General features: G+C 44.1%; 1 protein-coding gene across 4 annotated transcripts in view; it reads left to right on the plus strand.

The window, feature by feature from the left end:
* LOC108386990 (zinc finger protein 525-like) overlaps positions 1 to 22,543 on the plus strand; it is a 61,073-nt gene extending 38,530 nt beyond the window's left edge. For 2 of the 4 annotated variants that reach the window (XM_073226430.1, XM_073226432.1), the window contains exons 3-4: positions 14,047 to 14,173; positions 20,083 to 20,339. In XM_073226430.1, coding sequence (XP_073082531.1) covers positions 14,047 to 14,173; positions 20,083 to 20,176 — 221 coding nt within the window. In that variant the 3' untranslated portion in view covers positions 20,177 to 20,339. Of the gene's footprint in view, positions 1 to 14,046; positions 14,174 to 20,082 lie in introns of all 4 variants that reach the window. The other 2 variants (XM_073226431.1, XM_073226429.1) reach the window with 2 other exon arrangements.
* The last annotated feature ends 220 nt before the right edge of the window (positions 22,544 to 22,763 follow it).

The raw sequence follows: 22,763 nt of genomic DNA on the forward strand, positions 1-22,763 counted from the left end.
CTGCCCCATGACAAGATGGATTTAATAATTCAAGCATTGGTCAGTTTTAAGATGGCAAGAGAAAGATGTATTTGCCTTTATGCCAGGAAGAAGTGTGCAGTGACGCCTATCACAGGAGTTACAGATCACTCTCATGTCTTGTCTTAAACTATGGAATATAAATATTAATCATGCATAAAATAATTTGGGATCAGAAACTAAATTATTACTAATTTCAGATCATATAATTACCCATTCATTATACATGAATAAACTATTAGCAATGAGGCAAGATTTATGAAAAATATTAAGACACAAGACACAAAATGGAAGATATAAGGGATGGTGTCTTTTGCATTTGATGTATTTAAATTTTAGGTTTTTGGATTTATTTTGGAATATTTTTAAACCAGAGAATAGATCACAAGATTACTACTTACTGTCTTCCTTCAATGCTGTTTCCTTAACTTCAAGGAGAAAACAGTCTCACAAACATCAATAGACAATGGGTGCTTTCACTGGAGATACAGTTATTGCCTCTATTAGGCACGTCACACTCCCAGAGTTGCAAACATTTCTATTCCAGCAATTTCTGTCAAATACAGTATTTCTTCATTGTATTAAATGACTTCTTGGATTCACCCTACTTTTTATTGTAAGCATGGAAGTGTTATAAGTTGTCCCTCTAGTTATTCCCTGGGTGAGAGTCCTCTTACTGGGGGGTTTAGTTTTATCATTATGGCCAGTGCATGCACCTGCAGTAGTAGCACTATATATAGACCCCTCAGTAACCCCCATGGGGGGAGGGGTAAAGGTTTGGTATACTAGACCTGGACAGGCCCCCCTTCCTGCCACAGTCCTATCACAGGACTGCTCTCTTGCATGCATCCTTCCTGATGGACTTGCCTATGTGGGTATCATTAAAACATGTGTTTTATTGCCCTTAAATTTAGTCTCCTCTAATTTCTGTGTGGATTGGGCATGCCCCCTAGCAAAAGCTGTTACTCACTGGGGTGCATGGAGCTCCCTATGAGTACCACTGCTGGCCTCCCATGGAAAGTGTGAACTGTGAACTGAGACTGGTTTGAATATAGCTGGGATGACCGCTTGGTGGAAATTGATCTCCTCAGGCTGAGGCCAACTATTATAATTACCATTTTTGCTGTTGGAAGGTTCCAGCTTTCTCGCACAGGGACCATTTCAGAAGATTGATTTCTCCCATAGAAAGCGCAAGTCATGAACTCATTTGAGTAGCAATTTCTTGAATACAGCTGGAATGACCTTCTCAGCCTTGCAGATTATTATGATTTTTGTTATAATCTGTATGTTGTCTTTATGTGCTATTGCTGTTGTGGAATCTGGTTACAATGCTCAGCTTTCCACAGGGTCCATCAGGGAAGACTGAGGGTGTGTAGGTTTTGAGGTGATAATCCTGGAGGGGTTGAATGTGGAGAAAATGGAATTTCCTATGGTGAGGATGCTCCCCTGACCCAAACTACTTGGTGATTGTGATTGGCCTGCTGCTCGCCAGCATGACAATAGGATAGGTGGTTATCACCTTTATTGGGGCTGTTCCAGTGATGGTATCTGTAGTCAGCTAGGCGTGATACACGGCAGCCGATTGTTTCTCTATCAAAGTGTATCATACCTCTGCCCCTTTCCAGAGTTGTGACTAGCATCCAATAGGTTGGCAAGTCCGTTCAAGCTGCTGCTGGAGAGCCCAGCCATAACCGCCTTTGGTTACATGACTCTGCAGCTCACAGCGCCTTGACGGGTCTGTCACACTCAGTGCCTGCCTGGCTCTGACTGCCTGTTTGGCGGCAGAAAAGCAGACACACATCTCAACCATACCCATAGGCAAAAAGCTATTACTGACTATCCCCCTTGTTTTCTTGAAAAATCATTCTCAGGCCATTGTATTCTCACATTTCTCTGTTAAGATCCTTCCTCATTTTGTAGCCCAGGAGCCTTAGAGTCAACAGACGATCATATTTTAAGGAGAGTGAGCTTGTCAGGGAAGTGCAGGCTCCAGTTACATGCATAGGCTCTCCTGTGATTCTGTCATGTGTCACATCTCAGCCTTTCCCTGTCCCCACCAAGGAGACTCTGCCTCTGGGGCTTACAGAAAAGAAAACCACCTTGAAAAGACTTAACTGGGCTCTTCAGAGATGCTCACTAGAAACTTAGCATTGTTTCTGGGAATTGGAAACTGGGAGGAAGGTTTTAAATGTTTTAATTAATTGTTAAATTAATATCAAATTTTTAGTATTAAATAGCATCAAATTATTAAATGATTAATATTAAATTATTAAAATCAATATTTTAATATTAATTTTAACTGTCCAATCACATAATGTCACTGTAAGTAGAGGTAAGGTGATAATTGCATTTCTGTGTAGAACTGAAGCCACTGAATCGCACACCCATATCTTGGGGTCTGGCGCCTCCCTCCTGCACAAGTAGGGGCTGTCATGATTGTACCCCTAAACCCATCACCCTGGCAGCTGAAATAATTTAGTATTTTTCTATTTCAATCTGAGACAGATTATCCACAGGACTGAGGCATAAGAGGGTGTGGGTAAATGCTTGTGTCTAGAAAGGGGATTTTTCTTGGGTGGAAATTGGATCGGTGTTATTCCCACACAGGAAGGAGTCATTCACGAGGCACAGGTCCACCTGTGGACAGAGAAGCGGTCTGAGACCCTGGGCCAGTTGCTGATCACTCCTAATGAATTTTGATGTAATCCTTGCTGTTGGCCTCTGTTGGCATTTGATCTAAATATTAATGGGTTCTGGTTTTTATAATCCTGAAGACTATAATTCTGCTCTGTGGAAATTACAGAGAAACTTGCATGATTTTTAGTGTAGTTATTTCAGTAAAAGTCATACGAATATGATAATGAGTTTTATGGAGTTCATTGAATCACTCATCCCTGTATAAACAACGTGATCAAGTTACATTTCCTGAAATACAATTAATTTTCTGTTACTTTGGTTTGATGTATTTGATAGAGGTGCTAATAATATCTCTTCTGAAAATGCTCATAGTCTGTCAATCAAGATAGGACAATTTTCTTTACACAGTTCATGAAAGAGCCTTCATGGAAGAGGTGACGTGAAGGATTTGTTGGGGAGCGTTGGGTATTTTCCTCTGTCCTTGTCCCCCCTCCACAACAAAGATTTGAAGGGCAGAGACAATAGTGAAGGAGAGTAAAGGTTGTTTTTTTAAATCTTTTTTTTCCAAAGAGAGTTTTCTCTTATTAAGGTATCATTGATATACGCTCTTACGAAGGTTTCACAAGAAAAACAATGTGGTTACTACATTCACCCATATTACCGAGTCCCCCCCACACCCCATTGCAGTCACTGTCCATCAGTGCAGTAAAGATGCCACAGAGTCCCTATTTGTCTGCAGAGTAAGTTTTATTGAAGTTACTTAAAGAGAAAAAGTGCAGGCGAACTCAGGGAGGAGAGGCACCCTGAAAGGTCGGAGGGAGAAAGTTTAAAGTTAAAAGGTTACGCACTTAGAAAGTACAGGCAACCTCAGAGAGAGGAGCGCCCTGAAAGGTTGGAGGCTCCCCCTTTTAAGGATTGTTCAGGAATGTGACCAAGGGCTGGGGGTGTGGACTTGTTAATCGTCTCAGTCCTACAGGTAATTCTGTAAGCAGCTTAACACAAGACATTTGCTGCTCGTGGCCCCCCTCCCAGGGTAGCCCCTTCCTGGCCTGGGAGCCTATCAATCCAGACTGCCTGCCCCTCCTCCAAGGTGGGCTGGGTTATTGTCTGTTTGCTAAAGAGTATGTTAAGAATCTAACTTCTTAACTTATAGGGTTTTTTAAAATGTGATTGTAGCTTTAAGGTGGAATCTTCCTGTCTTTATTATGCTGTTTATAGCTGGGCCTTTTAGCAGGCAGGCTAGAGTAAATCTTAGAATGGCACATGATCTAATTGACACAGCGAAGACATGGGCTTAGCATTTGTCAGCTTCAAGTGTGCCTTCTGATATTTTCAATGGTTTACAATGATCGAGTGTCATTTTCAGGCTCATCCTTGTGTTTCTCCTGTTTGAATTTATTCAGTGCACAAGATTTTATGTTTCAAATTCCATTAATTTTTATATAAAGACTAGTTTATACCCCCAAAATATATTCCTATTTCATAATTCAAATCCAATTGCTTAGGGGGAAAAAATTCCATGTTATGTAATAATTTATATAGTTGATATCAATGGAAAAATATATAATATTCATTTTGTTCCATCCCCATATTGACTCAATATCCGTACACTCGGTTTAATCATGAGAAATTATTTAGTGCATCAACATTTTACTAAGACTTTTGAATGTTCGTTTATAAGTGATAATGATCAAAAGACTAAATAATAAATCATAATTAGCACAATTAAAAATAAAATACAAGTTTAAAATATGACAATGTATTAAGTATATTTGGATTATTTAAGGAACACAAGATATACGAGAGAACCACAAATGTAAATGCCAGTGTCACTGCAACCAGGCTGCTTGGGTTCAAACCTGACTCTGTGTCATTTATGTGAACCTTTAAGCCCTTTCAGCATAATTCTACCTGACTGTACTAGACAAAATGGATATCTATGCCAGGATTGCTCACCTGGCTTTAATACCAACCATTATAGACCGGAAAGAGGCTATTTTCATATCGATGGGATGTTTACTGGAACAGAACCCCTGGCCAGTCAACAAGAGTACCAGCCTTGGGGAGGGGCGGGGAGGAAACAGCCGCTCTCCCGGCTCCTCTGTTCCTGTTACCCAACTGGTCAGGCAGCCCCCCTTCACCACAGAAGCGTGCTCTCAGAACCCCTCCCTGGGCCCGGAAGTGGAGAGCAGAGGGGCTGGGGGAGGGGGTGGCAGCGGGAGCCCTGGAGGCCTGGGCCGGTCAGGGAAAGGGTTGAGCCCCTGCTGGGAAGCAGCCGGGGAGGCAGCGCTGAGGGGCAGAGCCTGTGGGTGCCCCGGGGAACGTGTGGGGGCTCGCCGCTTGCACACAGCTGGGTGACCACTACAGGAATGAACATGGTTGAGCCCCTATAAAAACCCCCAGCTTCTTGCCCTCGCCTTTAGTGGTCTCTGGGAATTCATAGAGAACGTGCCTGCGGTGGGGAACCCCCTTCTCCTGGAGCAACACTGTAAAAGGAGCATAATGTTAGGTCTTAATTGCAAGATTACTAAATATTACGTATGTTACAAATAACGCATTAAAAACAGTGACCCCTATATTTTAAATTCCATAAAAAGAAATACATCACACTTGGAAAATCTCATCTCTTAACAAAAGAAAAATACATATTAGAAATAAACTATCAGAGGGAAAGTAATATTAAGTGCAGATTTGTCAATTTAATTCTAACTAAAAATTGTAACCCACACTCACGTCTCCATGCGGAATCCATTGAATGTGAATATTGAGCCCTGAAAAGTAATTGAAAGGCCTCTGTGAATTTGAAAATTGCATTGATCTTCCTGGTCCAGAATATCCTTGGAATCCTGGGTAATTACTCGCTCACATCATTACACGTCCTCTTCCTTCAGTGGAGACGGGTCACGGCCCACGGGGCTGGTTCTCAGGCACCGACTGCAGTCAACTCCTGGGCTGTTCTCTCAGGAGGGGCCCTGGGAACTGGGGCAGCTTTGGAGGGACAGGTTTTCTTAAGCATTTTGGACACAAACTAGTTTTCTATGTTCACAGAGTGTTCTGGGGCATGTCCGCTAACCACCTGTCCCTTGAGTGTCTTCCAGGCCATGCGCGTCAGCCCCCGGGGCTCTGGTTGGACAGAGCTTAGAGTGAAGGTCCTGAAGCCCACCGGCCCCTCCGCCACCCTGTGCCAGGGGCTCCACGTGCTGGGGGACCTCACAGTGCCTCTGCATGTGATTGGGAAACAGAGTCACGGGAACATCACTACTAGAGATTTTAACTACATTCATCTGTGCTTCACAACAAAGGCACAGACCTACTGTGTGCAGTGTCCGTGTCTGCCCCTGATGTCCCGTGTTTGGGGCTCATGATCTGGGCCGGTGGCTCGGTGGTTTCCCTCCAGCTCAGGCACCCGCAGCGGGTCCTGCACATTCATAGGAACGGGCTCCCCAAGAGCCCCCCTGAGACCAGAGCCGCCCGCACCGTGCTGGCCCTGCTGATGCCTTTGTATCCTCTTTCCCTCTCCCCCACCATTCACACTTATTTTTCTCATTTTGCTAATCCGCTTGGTGGCCGGTGAGCTTCTCTGCCTTCCTCAGGGCACGTTCCCCCCCCCCCCCCCCCCACCGTCAGCCCCTTTGTGCCCCTGAGTTGTGAGCCTGTGTGTCCAGGCGCTTCTGTGCTCGTGCTGGAAGAAATGCACGGTGCTCGCACCTCATCCGAAATTAGAAAATGTGTGTTTCTCACCGTGTCGCACCCACCGTGATGCCCTCGTTCTCAGCGGGATCTTAACAATCGCAGGCCAGTCTCACTGCAGATGCGGGCAGGGGGCAAAGCATGAAGAAACCATATTGAAGTAACTCCCGTTACATAAACACGTATCCACAAAATGAAGTAGGGTCGTGAATGGAATATTTTCAGATCTTAATTTATTAAATGTAAGATACTAGTATTTATGAACAGACATCTTTTATGCTTTCCTGATAGTCAGTGTCCAGTGAGGGAAAACCATCGACTCGATGTGCTTCCCATGGGGGGAAAATGCTGAGGCCGCACTAAGATCAGCTGCTCTCTGCAGCTGCCCACCCTCCCCGGGCAGCAAGGAGAGCCGCGGAAGGGGGAGGGTTGGGTCCGGCAAGTCGTGTCTGTATCTTCTTTAGAAACAGCCTTTCCCATGGATAATTATTCCACTATGTTGCTTTATATCACTTCTGTTCCATTTTTTAAATTTGCCAAAACATCTTATGTTTGCCCTAATAGAATTCTTTTGTGTAGACTTCTTAATGTATATGTTTCTTTTAATTTAGTTTTGTTCTAGCATAAAAATATATGCTGTCACAATTCATAAGAGTTTCTGGAGGCTTAAACCCACTGCTACCCCAGGTACAGAGGGGGACACCCTGACAATTGGAGATTTCCCTTCTAAATACACCTTGTCTCTTACAAAAAGGAAACTTCTGCTTGGTTTTCAGAGCTCATCGGGGTACATCTGTTGTTTCATAAAATATTATGTGGCATTATAGGTTTCAGTATGAAATGTTTTGTAAACATGAATCATCTGAAATTTTAGAAATAGAAGAACTTTGAAGGGTAGAGGAAAATCTCTTCTTCCCCCATGCTGTCTATAATAATTTAGAGTGGGTGGCTTGGACCTGGAAGAGAGCTGATACCAGAGGTAACTTTATATCAGAAAGACTTATCTTCACGTCACGGCAGATACTTACCAACCCTCTGCTCTTCCATCTTCTTGTGAATTGTCTTCCTGCTGTTTGAATGCCCAGACATCTACCCTCTTTGAGGATGACATGAAAACCTCAATCACCTGATGGAACCAGAGCCTCATATTTTTTGGGTCCTTGTATGTATGAAATTAAATTTGTTCTTCACCTCTTGATGTCATGTTAATTCAATTAATAGCCCAGCCAAAGAACCTAGAGGGGAAAATGGGGAAAGGTTTCCTCCCCAGAATATTCATCCCAGTTGCTATGAAAACTGTATGAGACCGTTACAGAGGACAGGCCCTCGGTCTCATGAGGGATAAGAAATCAGGAATGGACACGAGAAGCAGTTCAGCGTGAAGAGTTTGTTCGGAGACTACAATATCAGAGACAAAGTGAGAGTGCACACCTGAGAGTGAGGCACAGGCAGGCCCAGAAGGGGTGTGCAGAGGAAAGGAGAGAGCATTGTCACGGAAAGGAATATGGATATTCACTAAGAGAGAGGAGGTTGTAAAGGAACAGGTGGGGTTTCTCCTAGTTTGGGCTTGCCCCCCCCTCATGTCCCCCAGGGGTACTATTGCCTGTATCTGGTTGTCACTGGAACTGTCATGGTGCGGGGAGGCTTGATACTTACCAAGGTAATGAGTGTATCACGTGTTGTGGGATGGAACTTGGGTCAACTGCTTCTCCACGTTGGAACCAGGTGGTTTTGGCTGGTCTGTCATCCAAACCCTCACTCCCCACCTCCTGCAAGGACAGGTTCCACGGATGGAATGGGTAGAATGTAGGCATCCGGCCCAGTGTAAACACTGTACCCTTGTCATGTCGGCTATTTAGCTCATATACTACTAACAGGAGCATAGAAAGTACATTAAGAGAATTTTTTGTCATGTAATTATAAAATTCGACATTTTGGAAAACGAGCAAAATTTCACAGCCAAAATATGTCCCTGTGGCATAGGATTACTTCAGGCTGTTTATTTTTAAGGAACAACAGATGTACCCGGGATGAGCTCTGAAAACCAGGCAGGAGTTTCCTTTTTGTAAGAGGTAAGGTGTATTTAGAAGGGAAATCTCCAATTGTAAGTGTCGGCCTCCTCCCCGTCTCCGACCCGCAGATAGAGGAGGCGACGCGATGACTTGTCGAACATCTTAACAGGCTGGCCAGGGGACTCAAGGCATAATCAGCTCAAGAGTGGTGCTGAGAGGGCACGTCTCGTATTTATTAGTCACACAAATACATCCAAGGACAATTGGTGATCTCATGCATACAACCATAGGCTCGTTGTGATCTCAGTGCACAACTCCCTTCACAAGGCTTCTCAGCACAGCACAATAGGGGAGATAATGTTGCCGGAACTGGCGTTGGTTAAGACAACATTCATTTAAGGAACACATCACATTCCTCAAGGCACACATCACTGATTAATAGAGAACAGTTGAGTCATGAAGTTTTAAGCCCACATATAAGGGTGTCCCCCTCTATACCTGGGGTAGGCATGGGTTTAACCCTCCGGAAACTCTTATGAATGGGGACAGCATGGAGTTGAATCTGCGTAAGAACCGCATTCCTGACCCAAGTGCTAATTCTGATAACCGCCCCAAACCGACCCCATCCGCAGCGTCTGTGGCCTTCAGGTAGAGATGGGATTGGAGGGCGGGACTGAGGCCGTTTCAGGGGCCTGGTCAGTGTGCCTGGGTCTTAGGCTGTATCTGTGTTAACAAGATTATGGTTTCCTTTCTCCTGTTAATCTCCCTCTGATGCGAGAAGAGAAGACAGGGAGGGTCCGAGTGGGAGGGGTTCCCAGGACAGGGAACAGCGTGAGGGGTTAGGAATCGGTGAGGGTGTCAACACAGGGAAGCAAAGGGTTGAAAGCAAAGGAGTCGGAGAGTCCCGCTGAGACCGACACACCTTGGTTGCCTGGGGTTTAACGCCCGGGCGGGCCGTGTCAGCCCCCCTGGGGTCACCGCTACAGACCCCTGACCCCTGACAGCGCCGGTCACGGATGGCCTGAGCCTCCCCGGCGCCCCGCCCTCCCTTAAACCTCAGGGGGCGGAGCCCCAGGCCGCTTCCGGGGCCTCCGGTGCGCGGGCAGACCCCGGCCCTGCTGCGCGTGCGTCCTGGCTCCGCCCGCGGGAAGGGCGGGTCCCGCTCCTGCTTCCGGGCAGCACGCGGAGGGTGGTGCGTGTCTCGCGGTCGGAGCGGCGCGGCCGTGGGGCCTCTTCCCTGGCCTCTCTTTCCGCGCGCCCAGTGAGCTCGCCTGTCCCCGCGCGTCCCCGCCGGGTGCCGAGCCTGTGCGCAGTCCAGCCCCCGGCGGGGCGGAGCCGGTGCCCGCGGTCCCTGAGCCCCGCGCCCCTGCGTCCGTCCTGAGACCCGGGCCCGGAGGGCGGCCTGGGCCCCGCGTCAGGGTCCTGCCCGCGGTCGGCGGGGAGCCGGGGGAGGCCCTGCCGCCGCTGTCCGCGCATCTTCTCCGGGGCCGTGAGCCGTGTCCGCACAGCGCCCGGTGGGGGAGGAGCCCGAGCAGCCCGAGGCCGAGGCGGAGATGGCGGCCGCCCAGGTGAGGGTGCGTCCGGCCGGGGCTGGGCGGCGTTTCCCCCTGAGCTGCTCTAAGTTTAGAACTGGCGCTCGGTTCCTTCTCTGCTTCTGCCGTCCTGCCTTCCGTGTGTGCTCACCTGCTCTGAAACCTTTAAAAATGCAACTCAGGCTTAGCTGTGTGGGGACCGAGGTTCGGCCACCGCAAGTTGTGCCACTGGGACATGCAGATAATTTCAGTTGCAAAACCATCAGGGCACAAAAGACGCAGGAAGAATCTTTGACCTCCCGCCCCAGAACTGAGTGAAAAGAGTTTAGCTGGAGGCGGCACTCCCGGAGGAGCGCGTCACCTTAGACGGCTGTGTATGAAGTAACCAGGGAAGGATGCGGGCGAGTCTGGTGATGAGCCAGATAATCTGGTTAAGACCTCATTGGTGCCAGTTAGTGAATGTTTGGCAGAATAGTTTGAGAGTATGCTTCTTATTCGTAATTTCTGTGGGGTTTATTGTCGTACATTAGGAAAAACTTAGAATGATACCTAGTAACTAGTAAATGTTTTCCATGGTTTCTATTACTTTATTTTATTAGAAACTGAAATTGCCGGAAAATACTTTCAACGTCTTCCTCCTATTCTTTTCCTAGAGTCCTGCCTCTTTGTCATTCACCAGTGGACTCTCGGCTTCGGGCTCGGCCTTGTGAGAAATACAGACCCAGAGCCCCTTAATGAGCAAGTTCATTTTGACAAGATCTCCAAGTCCCTGTATTGAAATTGTAATTCACATTTTAATGTGAAGAGTACATTTCTAAGTCACCAAAGCCTTCCATGTTGATGCCAGGGTTCTTGTTTGCCGATTCGAAGGAACTTAGCCAACAGTCAAGGCGGGAGAGGCAGGGAGAGGCTTTTATTTAGAGATACAGTGAGAGGACACAGCTCCGGGCTCACGCCGGGAAGGGACAGGAGAGCCGTAGTTGTGGGTTGTCTAGGGGATTTATAGGCAGTTGATGATCTTTGGAAACCGGTAAGGGGCTTAGGGCTGTGGACTTGTTAAGTGGGCCGTGAATAGTTAGAATTAACTTAACAGAAGGAATTTCCTGCTCTGATGATTTCTCCCTGAGATACCAGCGTCTTGGTCTGAGAGCTCTTCAAAGAAGGCGGGCTGCCCATCCCCCCAGATGGGCAGAGGTATTGTTTGCTGGTTAAGAATCCTACTTCTTAACTTCCTGGATGTTAAAATGCAGTCTTATTTTTAAGGTGGAATCCTTCCTGCCTTTTACTACGTTGTTTATGGCTGGGCCTGCGTGCTGAATTAGTTGCTAAGTTTGCAGATCACCTCATCAGGTCTGAAGGAGGAAAGACAGCAGTAGGCCTGGGCCTTTTAGCATGCTAAAGTGAATCTCACAGATGATTATAAATGATTAGCATAATAAAAACATGTACTACTTTCTTTTATCTGGGGAATATTAACTGATCTCACTGAAGAATGACTCTAGAGCTGAATGTTTAACACAGAGTTTTAGTAGGGGGTTTCCTTGCATGTAGGTACATTGCTCTGACTGCAGATATCCTGCCTTGCTTTTTCTGGAGGCCCTCACCTTACTGTGACTACACCTCCCCCCATTCCCTGTCGCAGGAATGAAACCTGCTTTTTAAGGGACTCAGGAAGGAACTGTACTTCTGAGATGAATTTGCTTCTACAGGTGGTACCTTATACGAATCAAAAAGTAAATTTCAGGATTTCTAACTTTGTATTTACAACCCGTTCATGCTTGTGATGAAGAGCAGGATGAATCTGTTTGGATCATATCATCCTGTGCAGAATGAGTGCATTTGAGTTATAACTGCCAACTAGAAAGGTTTCCTGTAACTCTGGTTATAGGATGCAATTAACGGAGACACTATCCATCGTCATACTGAAAATACTTGTGGCCTGTAGATTTGGGTCTGTTTTCCCTCCTGAAGGTAGGGAAACACCGTGAATGGGAAAGGTAACTGTTATGCCCAGAGTTCGTGATCCCCAAAGACTGCCAGGGATCCGAGTCCCGTGCAAAAGCAAAGAGCCTTTACTCAAGCTCAGTGTCCCATCTGCACCGACGCGGCGGAGAGATGCCAGAGAGAGAGCACGTGTTGCAAAAGCACAAAGGTTTTATAGGGGTCTAGGGGCAGTTGGCGGGGTGAGGGTCATGGCTTTAGCTGATTGGCTGGGGAAGGGTCAGGGCCCTGTTGCACAGGTTGCTGGGTGTGGTTTGAGCGGGAATGGGGCCGTGGGGGGGACATAGTTACTCAAGATGGAGGGCACAGAACAAAGTGGAGTCGGTCCGGTTTGCTCTATCAGTAATATTCTGAGTTTGGGACTATAGCTGATAGGATTGAATGGATCTGTGGTAATATACTTGGTATAAAATTAGTCTAATAATTAAGAAAAATCTCCAGTTCATAAAATACACAAGATTTCACGCTCTGGAGGTACAGTTTTGTGCATATGTGCTTGTATTAATATCTTTTATAAACCATGCATCAGTGCTGTTTTCTCATAATTACGATTGACTGTTTTTTCCCCCACAGTATGAACAGTGGTGTGACCTGTGGGCTCAGGCAGCTGACAGCAATTTGTGCCATTACAGAACTCACATGTGTCCCCTTGGTTCTGGGGCTCAGTGCCCGGTTCCTCTGTTAGTAATTTCCCAGTTGTCATTAAGGATCTCAGAAGGATTTGCTGAGAATGTTCACAAACCACCTCATTTAGTCTAGAAACTCCCCTTTCTCCTCGGTTTCCCATGGCATGGAAGTAGCTTTGGAAAATGAAGTGGGTCTCCTTTGTCGCCTGGAGGTTCTGCGAGTGGAGGTTTCCGTCAGGCACCGTGGGTCGTGGGAGTTTGCCTTTCATCCCCACTCTAGTCACAGGTCTACTGCTTCTTATTTCATTTTGCATTTTCAGAAAAGGAAAATGAGAACCACATATTTAATGTATGTATTAGTGTCTTTAAATTCTAACATGTAACTCAGTACCTATAATAAATGTAGCAAAAAATTTCAAGGAAATAGAAAACTCAGAAATGGTAGCTTTTATTATAGTTTTTATCATGCGTGTGGCTTTTGATAGCACATTTGGAGACAGAAAAAGCATCCGTATATAATTAATGGATACGCAAATGAAAACATTTATTTTCTGAGAATAAAATTTTCAACTATTAGTTTTAACATGCATATGTTTACATTTTAATAGATGGATGCATGTGTAAAATTACATGTAAAACTTACCAGATCGAGTGTGTGCTGTTTAGTTCGTTTGTTACTATTCCTCTGATAAGGAAACTGCTGTGAGCTTCCCTTCAGGTTGTCTAGAATGTTCATCATTGTGTCCCTTTGATAAATTCTAGGTTATAAAGTGAGTTAAAACCGAGCCTCTTAGCATTTACTGGATATTTAACAAAATGTCCTCATAAATGAGATAAAATTGTATCTTCATGGATTATTTTTGTGTGTTGTGTGTCAGCCCATGAAAAGCTATTTGTAATATCTGGCAAATGTTCTGAATGGATTGCGTTTGCCCTTCTCGCTATGTTCTAAGAGACTGCACTTGCCGTAAAAGTTTTAGTTCAAAACCACCCATGAATATTTCCCATGGCATTTCACTACTTTGTAATTAAAAAATGGGGCCCCTGGAGGGAGAATCCTTAGCATCACCAGTGAGCCTGCTAGAAATGCAGAAAATCAGCACCCAGCCCAGAAAACCTGAATCCTCATCTGCACTTTGAAGGTCTCCAGTTCATTGTTGTACATATTAAATTGGAGAGGTACACTTCTAACGTACCATGCCTTTGCCATTGGGAACTATGGAAAAATTAACAGTTCAGCTATAAAATTAGTAGTTAAGAAATACAACCCTGTATTGATTCCTCAATTATATATTTTATCTCCCATATAATCATAGTGTCTGTAGTGGTTTTGTGGATTTCCGTCATCCTCTTTCCTCAGCATTAAGGGAACACTATAGAGTACTTGTGTTAAAAATGCTTCAGGTCACTGACCCAGGCCCAAAGCAGGTCTCTTACCTCCCACTCTTCATTTTGGGTCATTTTACAAACTCTGTTCACAGCCACTGGAGAAACATCGTTATTTTTGTTCCTTTGTTCTTTACACATCAGGGATTGTTGACCTTCGGGGACGTGGCCGTCCGGTTCTCCCAGGAGGAGTGGGAATGCCTGGCGCCTGCCCAGCGGGCCTTGTACAGGAGCGTGATGCAGGAGAACTACAGCAACTTGGTCTCTGTGGGTGAGGAAAAGAGCTTCTTTCCAGCATTCCTAATCCAAATTTCAAGCTTTTATTTTCTTAGTTGATGGAATGGCTCCTGTAAACTTCAGCTTTGTATGAAAGTGTGTCAGATTCATGAATTCAAGGGAAAAATTGAGGATTTGTTGGTGTAGAAACAATTTTCCTGATGTATTTTGACTTTGACCTCCCCTTTCTGCAGCGACCTGTGTCCTTCACCCTAGGTTCGTGGTACTTCCCGAGATCAGGGGCATAAAGTATGTTCACCCCATGTTCAGTCCTGAAATCCACACTGACGGAGAAGCCGCAGGGAAAACTGAGAAAGAACAAGGATTTATCTGGGGTCTTGGAATTGCCACTTGGGGAGCACAGATGGAGCAGCAACCAGAAAAAGTGTCACCCCTGTGCAGGGAAGGAAGGAATTTGTACGAGAAAGGAGTGGGTGGGGGGCCTTTCATGACCTGGATGGAGGAAGACAAGGACATAACTACCTACTGCCCCTGAGAGGCTGGGCGGCTTCACTATGCCTTGTTGACTAACTCACGCCTCCAGGGGAAACAACTCATGGTCCCTTATAACTGCCCATCTCTGCAAAGTGCATTCTGACAGTTATTTTGTTTTTATGGTTCCTGTTTGATTGACTGTAGCCCTTTTAATTTTACGAGCAGTAACGTGTGAAAACTGTTTCTGGTCCAGTTGAAAAGGTCCTGTTGATCATTATGTCCTTAGAAGTTAATTCATCTTATTCTTGGGAGTTGGTACAGTTTTAGTAGCCCTTTCCTTCTCTCACCCCCTGCAATCCCTATCAACTACCATGTGCTCTCTTACGGGTTTTTTTTTTTTTCAATACTCATACTCTTAAGTGAGATCATGTAGTATTTGTGGTTCTGTGACTTAATTTGCTTAGTGTAAACACCTCAAGATTTCTCCATGTGCTCGAGAATGGCAGAGTTCTCTCTCTGATGACTAAATAGGATTCCATTGTGTGTGTGCATGTGCGTGTGGAGGTACATGACACACTTGATTTATCCAGTGATGGACACTTGGCTTGTTCCCAGGCCTTGGTTAATGTAAGCACAGTGCAGTGAATACGTGGATTCATACATTTCTTTGCAGTCCTGATTGTATCACCTTAGGATACACACCCAGTAGTGGAATTGCTGTATTATGTGGTAGTTGTGCTTTTACTTTGTGGAGAGTCCTCAGAAGTCTCTTCCAGTGTCCCTGTAACAGGTTGCATTCCTGCACCATGATAGGGATTCCCGTTTTCTTTTTTTTTTCATCCTCACCACCCCTCGTACCTCTCTCTGATAGGTGCATTCTAGCAGGTATGGAAGGAGATTTTTACAATGGTTTGGACGCCATGTCCCTGATGAGTAGCCGTGTTGTGAACTTCTTTTCATGTGTTTCTTGGTCATTCAAAAATCCCTCTTTGGAAAAGGACTTTTGGGTCATTTGTCCATTTTTTATTCAGATAGTTTTTTTCTTATAGGCTTACTTGAAATCCTATATTTTGGATATTAACCCCTCATCAGATATGTGGCCTGCCGATATTTTCTTCCCTGCTGTAGGTTGGCTATTCATTTTATCGATTCTTTAGCTGTTGGGCAGCGTTTCACTGACTAGTTTGATGTGGTCCTACTTGTCTATTTTTACTTAAGCTGGTGCTGTATCTGAAAAATCATTACCAAGCCCAATATCAAAGAACTTTCTCCAGATGTTTTCCTCTAGGAGGTTTCAAGTCTTAAATTTAAGTCTTCAGTACATCTCAAGATAAATTCCTTAGCGAGTGGGGTAAGATAGAGCTCCAGGTTTCCATGCGGGATTTATTGAAAAGGTTCTTTTGTTCTTCATTTGAGTATGTGGCATCCCTTGTGAAATACTAGTTGAGTATCTGCAAACAGCCTTATGTTTGAGCTTTTAATTTTCCTCCTTTGGCATGTGTGTGTTTTCCATTTTGTTGAGAAATAATTGATGTACATCACTGTTTATTTGAGTTGTTCGGCAGGATGGTTTCATTGATGTATTTTTTTTAAGTTATTAAAATGTTACGAGTCCGTAGTAAGAGGCAGGGATAATTTTTTAAAATTTTGGTATCATTAATATAAAATTACATGAGCAACATTCTGGTTAGTAGATTTCCCGCATCATCAAGTCCCCCCAACATACCCCATTACAGTCACTGTCCGTCAGCGTAGTAAGATGCTGTGGAGTCACTGCTTGTCTTCTCCCTGCTGTACTGCCTCCTCCGTGCCCCCGCCTACATTATGTCTGCTAATCGTAATGACCGTTTTCCCCCCCTAACCCTCCGTTCCCACCCATCCTCCCCAGTGCCTTTCCCGTTGGTCACAGTCCATTCTTGGGTTCTGTGAATCTGCTGCTGTTTTGTTCCTTCAGTTTTTTCTTTGTTCTTATGCTCCAAAGAGGACTGAATTCATTTGTCACTTGTCTTTCTCCACCTCGCTTATTTCACTGAACATAATACCCTCTAGCTCCGTCCATGTTGTTGCAAATGGTAGGATTTTTTTCTTTTTTTTGTTTGTCGGCTTTTTCATTTACTTTGTGTAATTTATTTCTAGTTTCATGCCGCTGTTATCTGAGAAATTGGTTGGTAACAATTTCAATCTTTTTTAATTTACTGAGGCTCTTTTTGGGGCCCTGTATATGATCTATTCTTGAAAGTGTTCCATGTGCACTTGAGAAGAATGTGTATCCTGTTGCTTTTGGATGGAGTGTTCTGAGATGTCCACTAGGTCCATCTGTTCTAATACATTGTTCAGTGCCTCTGTGCCCTTACTTATGTTCTGTCTGGTTGATCTGTCCTTTGGAGTGAGTGTTGTGTTGAAGTCTCCTAAAATGAATGCGTCGCATTCTATTTCCTCCTTTCATTCTGTTAGTATTTGTTTCACATATGTAGGTGCTCCTGTATTGGGTGCATGGATATTTATAATGGTTATATCCTCTTGTTGGACTGACCCCGTTATTATTTAAAGGCCTTCTTTGTCTCTTGTTACTTTCTTTGTTTTGAAGTCTATTTTGTGTGATACAAGTACTGTAGCACCTGCTTTTTTCTCCTTATTGTTTGCATGAAATATCTTTCTCCATCCCTTCATTTTTAGTCTGTGTATGTCTTTGGGTTTGAACCGAGTTTCTTGTAGGCAGCATATTGATGGGTCTTGCTTATATCCATTCTATTACTCTGTGTCTTCTGATTGGTATGTTCAGTCCATTTACATTTAGGGTGATTATTGTTAGATATGTACGTACTGTCATTGCAGGCTTTGGATTCATGGGTACCAGAGGTTCAAAGGCAGCTTCTTTACTATCTAACTGTCTAACTTAAGTCTCTTATGAAGCTGTTATAAAACACAATCTGATGATTCTTTTTCATTTCTTTCCCTATTTTCCTTCCTCCTCCACTCTTTATATGCTACATGTTTTATTCTGTAATTTCTGTGTTTCCCTTGATTGATTTTGTGGATAGTTGATTTGATTTTGCCTTTAGTTAGTATTCGGTTGTTCTACTTTATTTCCTATGGTTTTATTTTCTCTGGTGACATCTGTTTAACTTTAGGTGTGCTCCCATCTAGAGCAGTCCTTTTAAATACCCTGTAGAGGTGGTTTGTGGGAGGCAAATTCCCTCAACTTTTGCTCGTCTGGGAATTGTTTAATCCCTCCTTCATATTTAAATGATAATCGTGCTGGATACAGTAGTCTTGGTTCAAGGCACTTCTGTTTCATTGCATTAAGTATATCATGCCATTCTCTTCTGGCCTGTAAGGTTTCTGTTGAGAAGTCTGATGACAGCCTGATGGGTTTTCCTTTGTCGGTGAGCTTTTCTCTCTCTAGCTGCCTTTAAAGCTCTGTTCTTGCCCTTGATCTTTGCCATTTTAATTATTGTGTGTCTTGGTGTTGTCCTCCTTAGGTCCCTTCTGTTGGGAGTTCTGTGTACTTCCGTGCTCGAACGAGTATTTACTCCCCCAGTTTGGGGAAGCTTTCAGCAATTATTTCTTCAAATACACTTTCTGTCCCTTTTTCTCTCTCTTCTTCTGGTTCCCCTATAATGCGAATATTGTTCCTTTTGGATTGGTCATACTGTTCTCTTAATATTGTTTCATTCCTGGAGATCCTTTTATTTCTCTCTGCATCAGCTTCTATGCTTTCCTGTTCTCTGGTTTCTATTCCATCAATGGCCTCTTGCATCTTATTCATTCTGCTTATAAATCCTTCCAGAGATTGTTTCATTTCTGTAATCTTCCGGACTTAGCTCTTGCATATTTCTCTGCAGCTCCATCAGCATGATTATGACCTTTATTTTGAATTCTTTTTCAGGGAGATTGGTTCGGTCTATCTCCCTAGATTCCCTCTCAGGGGAGGATGTCTGGGTTAGTCTGGTGTGTATCAGATTCTTCTGCCTTTTCATGGCGATAGAGGTTGTTGTGGGGAGCTGGCGCGTGTTTTGGTTGGGAGAATGTCTCTTCTTGCTCGTTTGTGGCCTTCCTCTCCTGGGATAATGGCGACCCCTAGCGGTTTGTGGTGGGCAGCTGCTCGCAGACAGGGTCTCTGATTCTTGCCCGGCCGCTGTGGAGTTCACCTCCGCAATTGCTGTGGGTGTGGCTGGCCTCAGGCTGCTGCTCCACTGTGGCGGACCCACATCAGAGGGGAAACGGGTGGGAGGCTGTTTATCTCTGTGAGGGGCCTCCGAGCTGTGTTGCCACCCAGGGAGTTAGGGTGCCCGGAGTTGCGTGGGATTTCCAGCTGCTGGGCTAAGTGTCCCGGGACGCTTCCATCCGGTGATGGGGTCCCTGTCCCTGTCCCTGTAAGTCTTTCAAAAAGCACTCGCTTTTCTTTGTCTCAGGGGCACTGGCTGCGGAGACCTGCTCACAGGTTTTACTGTCCTTTTTCCCTAGTTTCCGGCACTGCACGCACGCACTGTGTGTCTGCAGTCTGGTGTGGATGGCTAGGGCTGGGCGTTAAGCAGTCCTGGGCTCCCTCCTCCTCCCCGCTCCGACTCCTCTGCTCTCGCCAGGAGCTGGGGTGAGGGGCGCTCGGGTCCCGCAGTTTGTCTTACCCCCTTTGTGAGACTCTGGGTTCTTGCAGGTTTAGATGTAGCCTCTCGTCCTGTATCTTCTGGTCTCTCTTTTAGGGATAGTTGTTTTTGTTGTATTTTCAAAAATACATATGGTTTTGGGAGGAGATTTCTGCTGCTCTACTCACGCCGCCATCTTGGCTCCGACTCTGCAGCAGTATACTTTCAATCCAGATACTGTGTCTTAAATCTTTTCTTTGGGCATTTTGTCACATTAAACTTAATGAAGGGGAAGGCAAGCTTTGTCTACTGCTTTTCTGTAAAACTTTTTTCTGTGTGAATTTGAGGTGTCTTTTGCATGTGTTTATCTGCCTATGTCTTCCTTTGTGTTTAGTGATGTTCTGCTCTCCTTTATTTTATTTCTCATTTCTCTGATTTTCTTACATGTGTATTTTCTTGGGTATTACCTAATACTCGTTAAGTTTATAACAAACTCTTTAAAGATGGGAACAATTTAAGGTTGAAAAACGACATCTTTATGTATGCTGCTCATCTCTTGATGCTGCTGACGGCATATTGTATCTTATTGTAAATCCATTAAGTGATTCAAGAGTATTGAGCTTCATGCCTGTATTAAAAATATTTTCTGCTCTATTACAACAATACCACACGTTTCAATATTTGTGTTTACATTTACCAACAGCAGAGTGACATTTTAATTGAACTAGAGTTGATATACAAAATTACTTTTTTCAAGCGTAAAACAATTTGTAGGATACTGAATGTTCGCTATACTACGTGTGCAGTATTACTTTTTATATAGATTTTTAAAGTATGTGTAACTGATTGTTGTGGGGTAACTTGATGTTTTTATGTATTTCAGCAGTGTCTTCTCATTACATAAAAGCCTTGTTACCCCAGCAAGCCATAAAAGACTCATTCCGAACAGTGCTCCTGGGAAGATACGGGAGCTGTGACCTTGGGGACTCATACTCCACTACACACCAGGATGCGGACGCTGAGCGTGGATGGCAGGACGGCTGTCACGTAGGAGTGCACGGTCACGGAAAGTATCCCTGGGACAAGGCCCTCCGCATCCGTGGGGACCCACATCCTGGGATGACTCAGGACACAACCCAGTTCGAGTCAGTTACTGCTGCAGAAGAATGTGCTTCTGTGAGTAGATGTCATCATCCAGTTTGGAAGCATAACTTTTCTCTTAAAGGACACTTGGAAAATCTCAGAATGGAGTATTGCTATGGTGTAGGTAATGACTTCAATCATTTAAAATACATTACATTAGATACTCAGTCATATGATTCTGAGGACCAACGGTGTAATGAAGAAAAAATGTGTAAATATGTCAAAATTGAAAGTTCCTTGATCAAGGATTTATTATTCTTACATGAACCAGTAACACCCACTCATGCTAAAACCTACAGTTTTAAGAACTGTCGGAGAGACTGTCTCCACCCATCATTGCTTAGTGAATATAAGTGTGCAGACAGTGAGCAAGAACCTTACATGTATGATAAAACTAAGCAGGCCTTTAGGAAGGACTCTCTATTAAATGATTGGCAAGGTATTTACATTCCAGAGAGAACATACCCCTCTATGAAACCTGGAATAAATAATAACAAAGGATCAGTCCATCAACAACATCAGAGAACTCAGATTCCAGGAAACCACTACCAAAGTAGTAAATGTGGACAAGTCTTCAAGGAGTGGTCAGACTCTGTGACACCTCAGGATATCCACATTGGAGAGACTCGTCACAAATACAAGGAATATGGCAAAACTTTTAAACATTTCGCAGAAGTGGTTGTGCATGACAGAATTCACACTAGTGAGAAAGCTTGCAAATACAAAGAATATGGGAAAGACTTCAGTGAATCTTCCCATCGAAGTAGTCACGAGAGAATCTGTACTGCAAAGCAACCAAACAAATGTAAAGAATGTAGCATATTCTTTACTTATTCCTCAGGACTTACTTTGAGCCAGAGAATTCATAAGGAGGAGAATCCTTACAAGTGTAAAGAATGTGGCAAAGCCTTTAAGTGGTACTCATCTCTTACTCGGCATCAGACAGTTCATTCTGGACAGAGACCTTACAAATGTAAAGATTGCAGTAAGTCCTTTACCTGTTTCGCATACTTGACTCAGCACCGGAAAGTTCATACAGGACAGATGCCTTACAAGTGTAAAGAATGTGCAAAAGCCTTTAGGTGGTCCTCACACTTTATTCGGCATCACAGAAGTCATTCTGGACAGAGACCTTACAAATGTAAAGAATGTGGCAAATGCTTTTCTACATCCTCAATTCTTAAGAAGCATGAGACAATTCACACTGTAGAGAAGCCGTACAAGTGTAAAGAATGTGGCAAAGCCTTTAAGTGGGGCTCATACTTGAATGAACATCTGAGAGTTCATTCTGGAGAGAAACCTTTCCAGTGTGAGGAATGTGGCAAAGCCTTTAAACGGAGCTCAACCCTTACTAAACATCAGAGAATTCATTCTACTGAGCATTAGAGAATTCATTCTGGACAGAAACATTTCAAATGTGTAGAATGCAGCAGTTCTGTCCTTTTGTTGTTTCTCACATCTAACTTTGAACCAGAGAATTCATACTGGAGAGAAGCCTCACAAGTGTGAAGAATGTGGGAAAGACCTTAAGTGGGGCTCATCTCTTACTCAGCATCAGAGAATTCATTCATGGCAGAGACATTGCAAATGTAAGAACTGCAGTGAGTCCTTTTCCTGTTCCCCATCCTTGACTGAGCACCAGAGAGTTCATACAGGAGAGACGCCTTACAAGTGTACAGAATGTGGAAGAGCCTTTATGTGGTCCTCACACTTTTCTTGGCATCAGAGAAGTCATTCTAGACAGAAGCCTTACAAATGTAAAGAAGGTGGCAAATCCTTTACTGCATCCTCAAATCTTAAGAAGCATGAGATAATTCATACTGTAGAGAAGCCTTAGAAGTGTAAGGAATGTGTCAATGCCTTTAAGTGCAATTTACATCTTACTGAACAGGAGAAAATTCATTCTGTACAGAAGCCTTAACAAATGCACAGTATGTAGCAACTCCTTTACGGGTTCCTCAAGTCTTTCTGTGAATGAGAGAATTCACAGTGGAGAGGTGCTTACTAGTGTAAGCAATGTGGAAAAGGTTTTAGTAGTTCATCAAGTGTTAATAAACAGAAGAATATCGAACCTGGAGTGAAATTTTACAAGTGCAAACAATGTAACAGCATTTGCCCAGTCCTCAGTCCCTACTCGGTATGAGGGAATTCACTCTGGACAGAAACCTTACAAATGTAAAATAAAGAATGCAGCAAAAGTTCTTTATGTGTAAAGTATAAATATAGGGAGCATGAAAGTTTTCAGATGGGAGAAAAACAATCTATAAATTGAAAGACCGTGGCAAAGCTGTCTACAGTTTCTCACATATTGTATGTGAGGAATTCATTCTGGAGAGGAAACATACCAGTATAATGAATATGGAAAGACCAGTGGCTAAGAAATGCCCCTTTAAAACATGACAGACGTCATAATGTAAAGAA

Source organism: Manis javanica, chromosome 17 (assembly GCF_040802235.1).
Source record: "Manis javanica isolate MJ-LG chromosome 17, MJ_LKY, whole genome shotgun sequence".
Taxonomy (NCBI): Eukaryota; Metazoa; Chordata; class Mammalia; order Pholidota; family Manidae; genus Manis; species Manis javanica.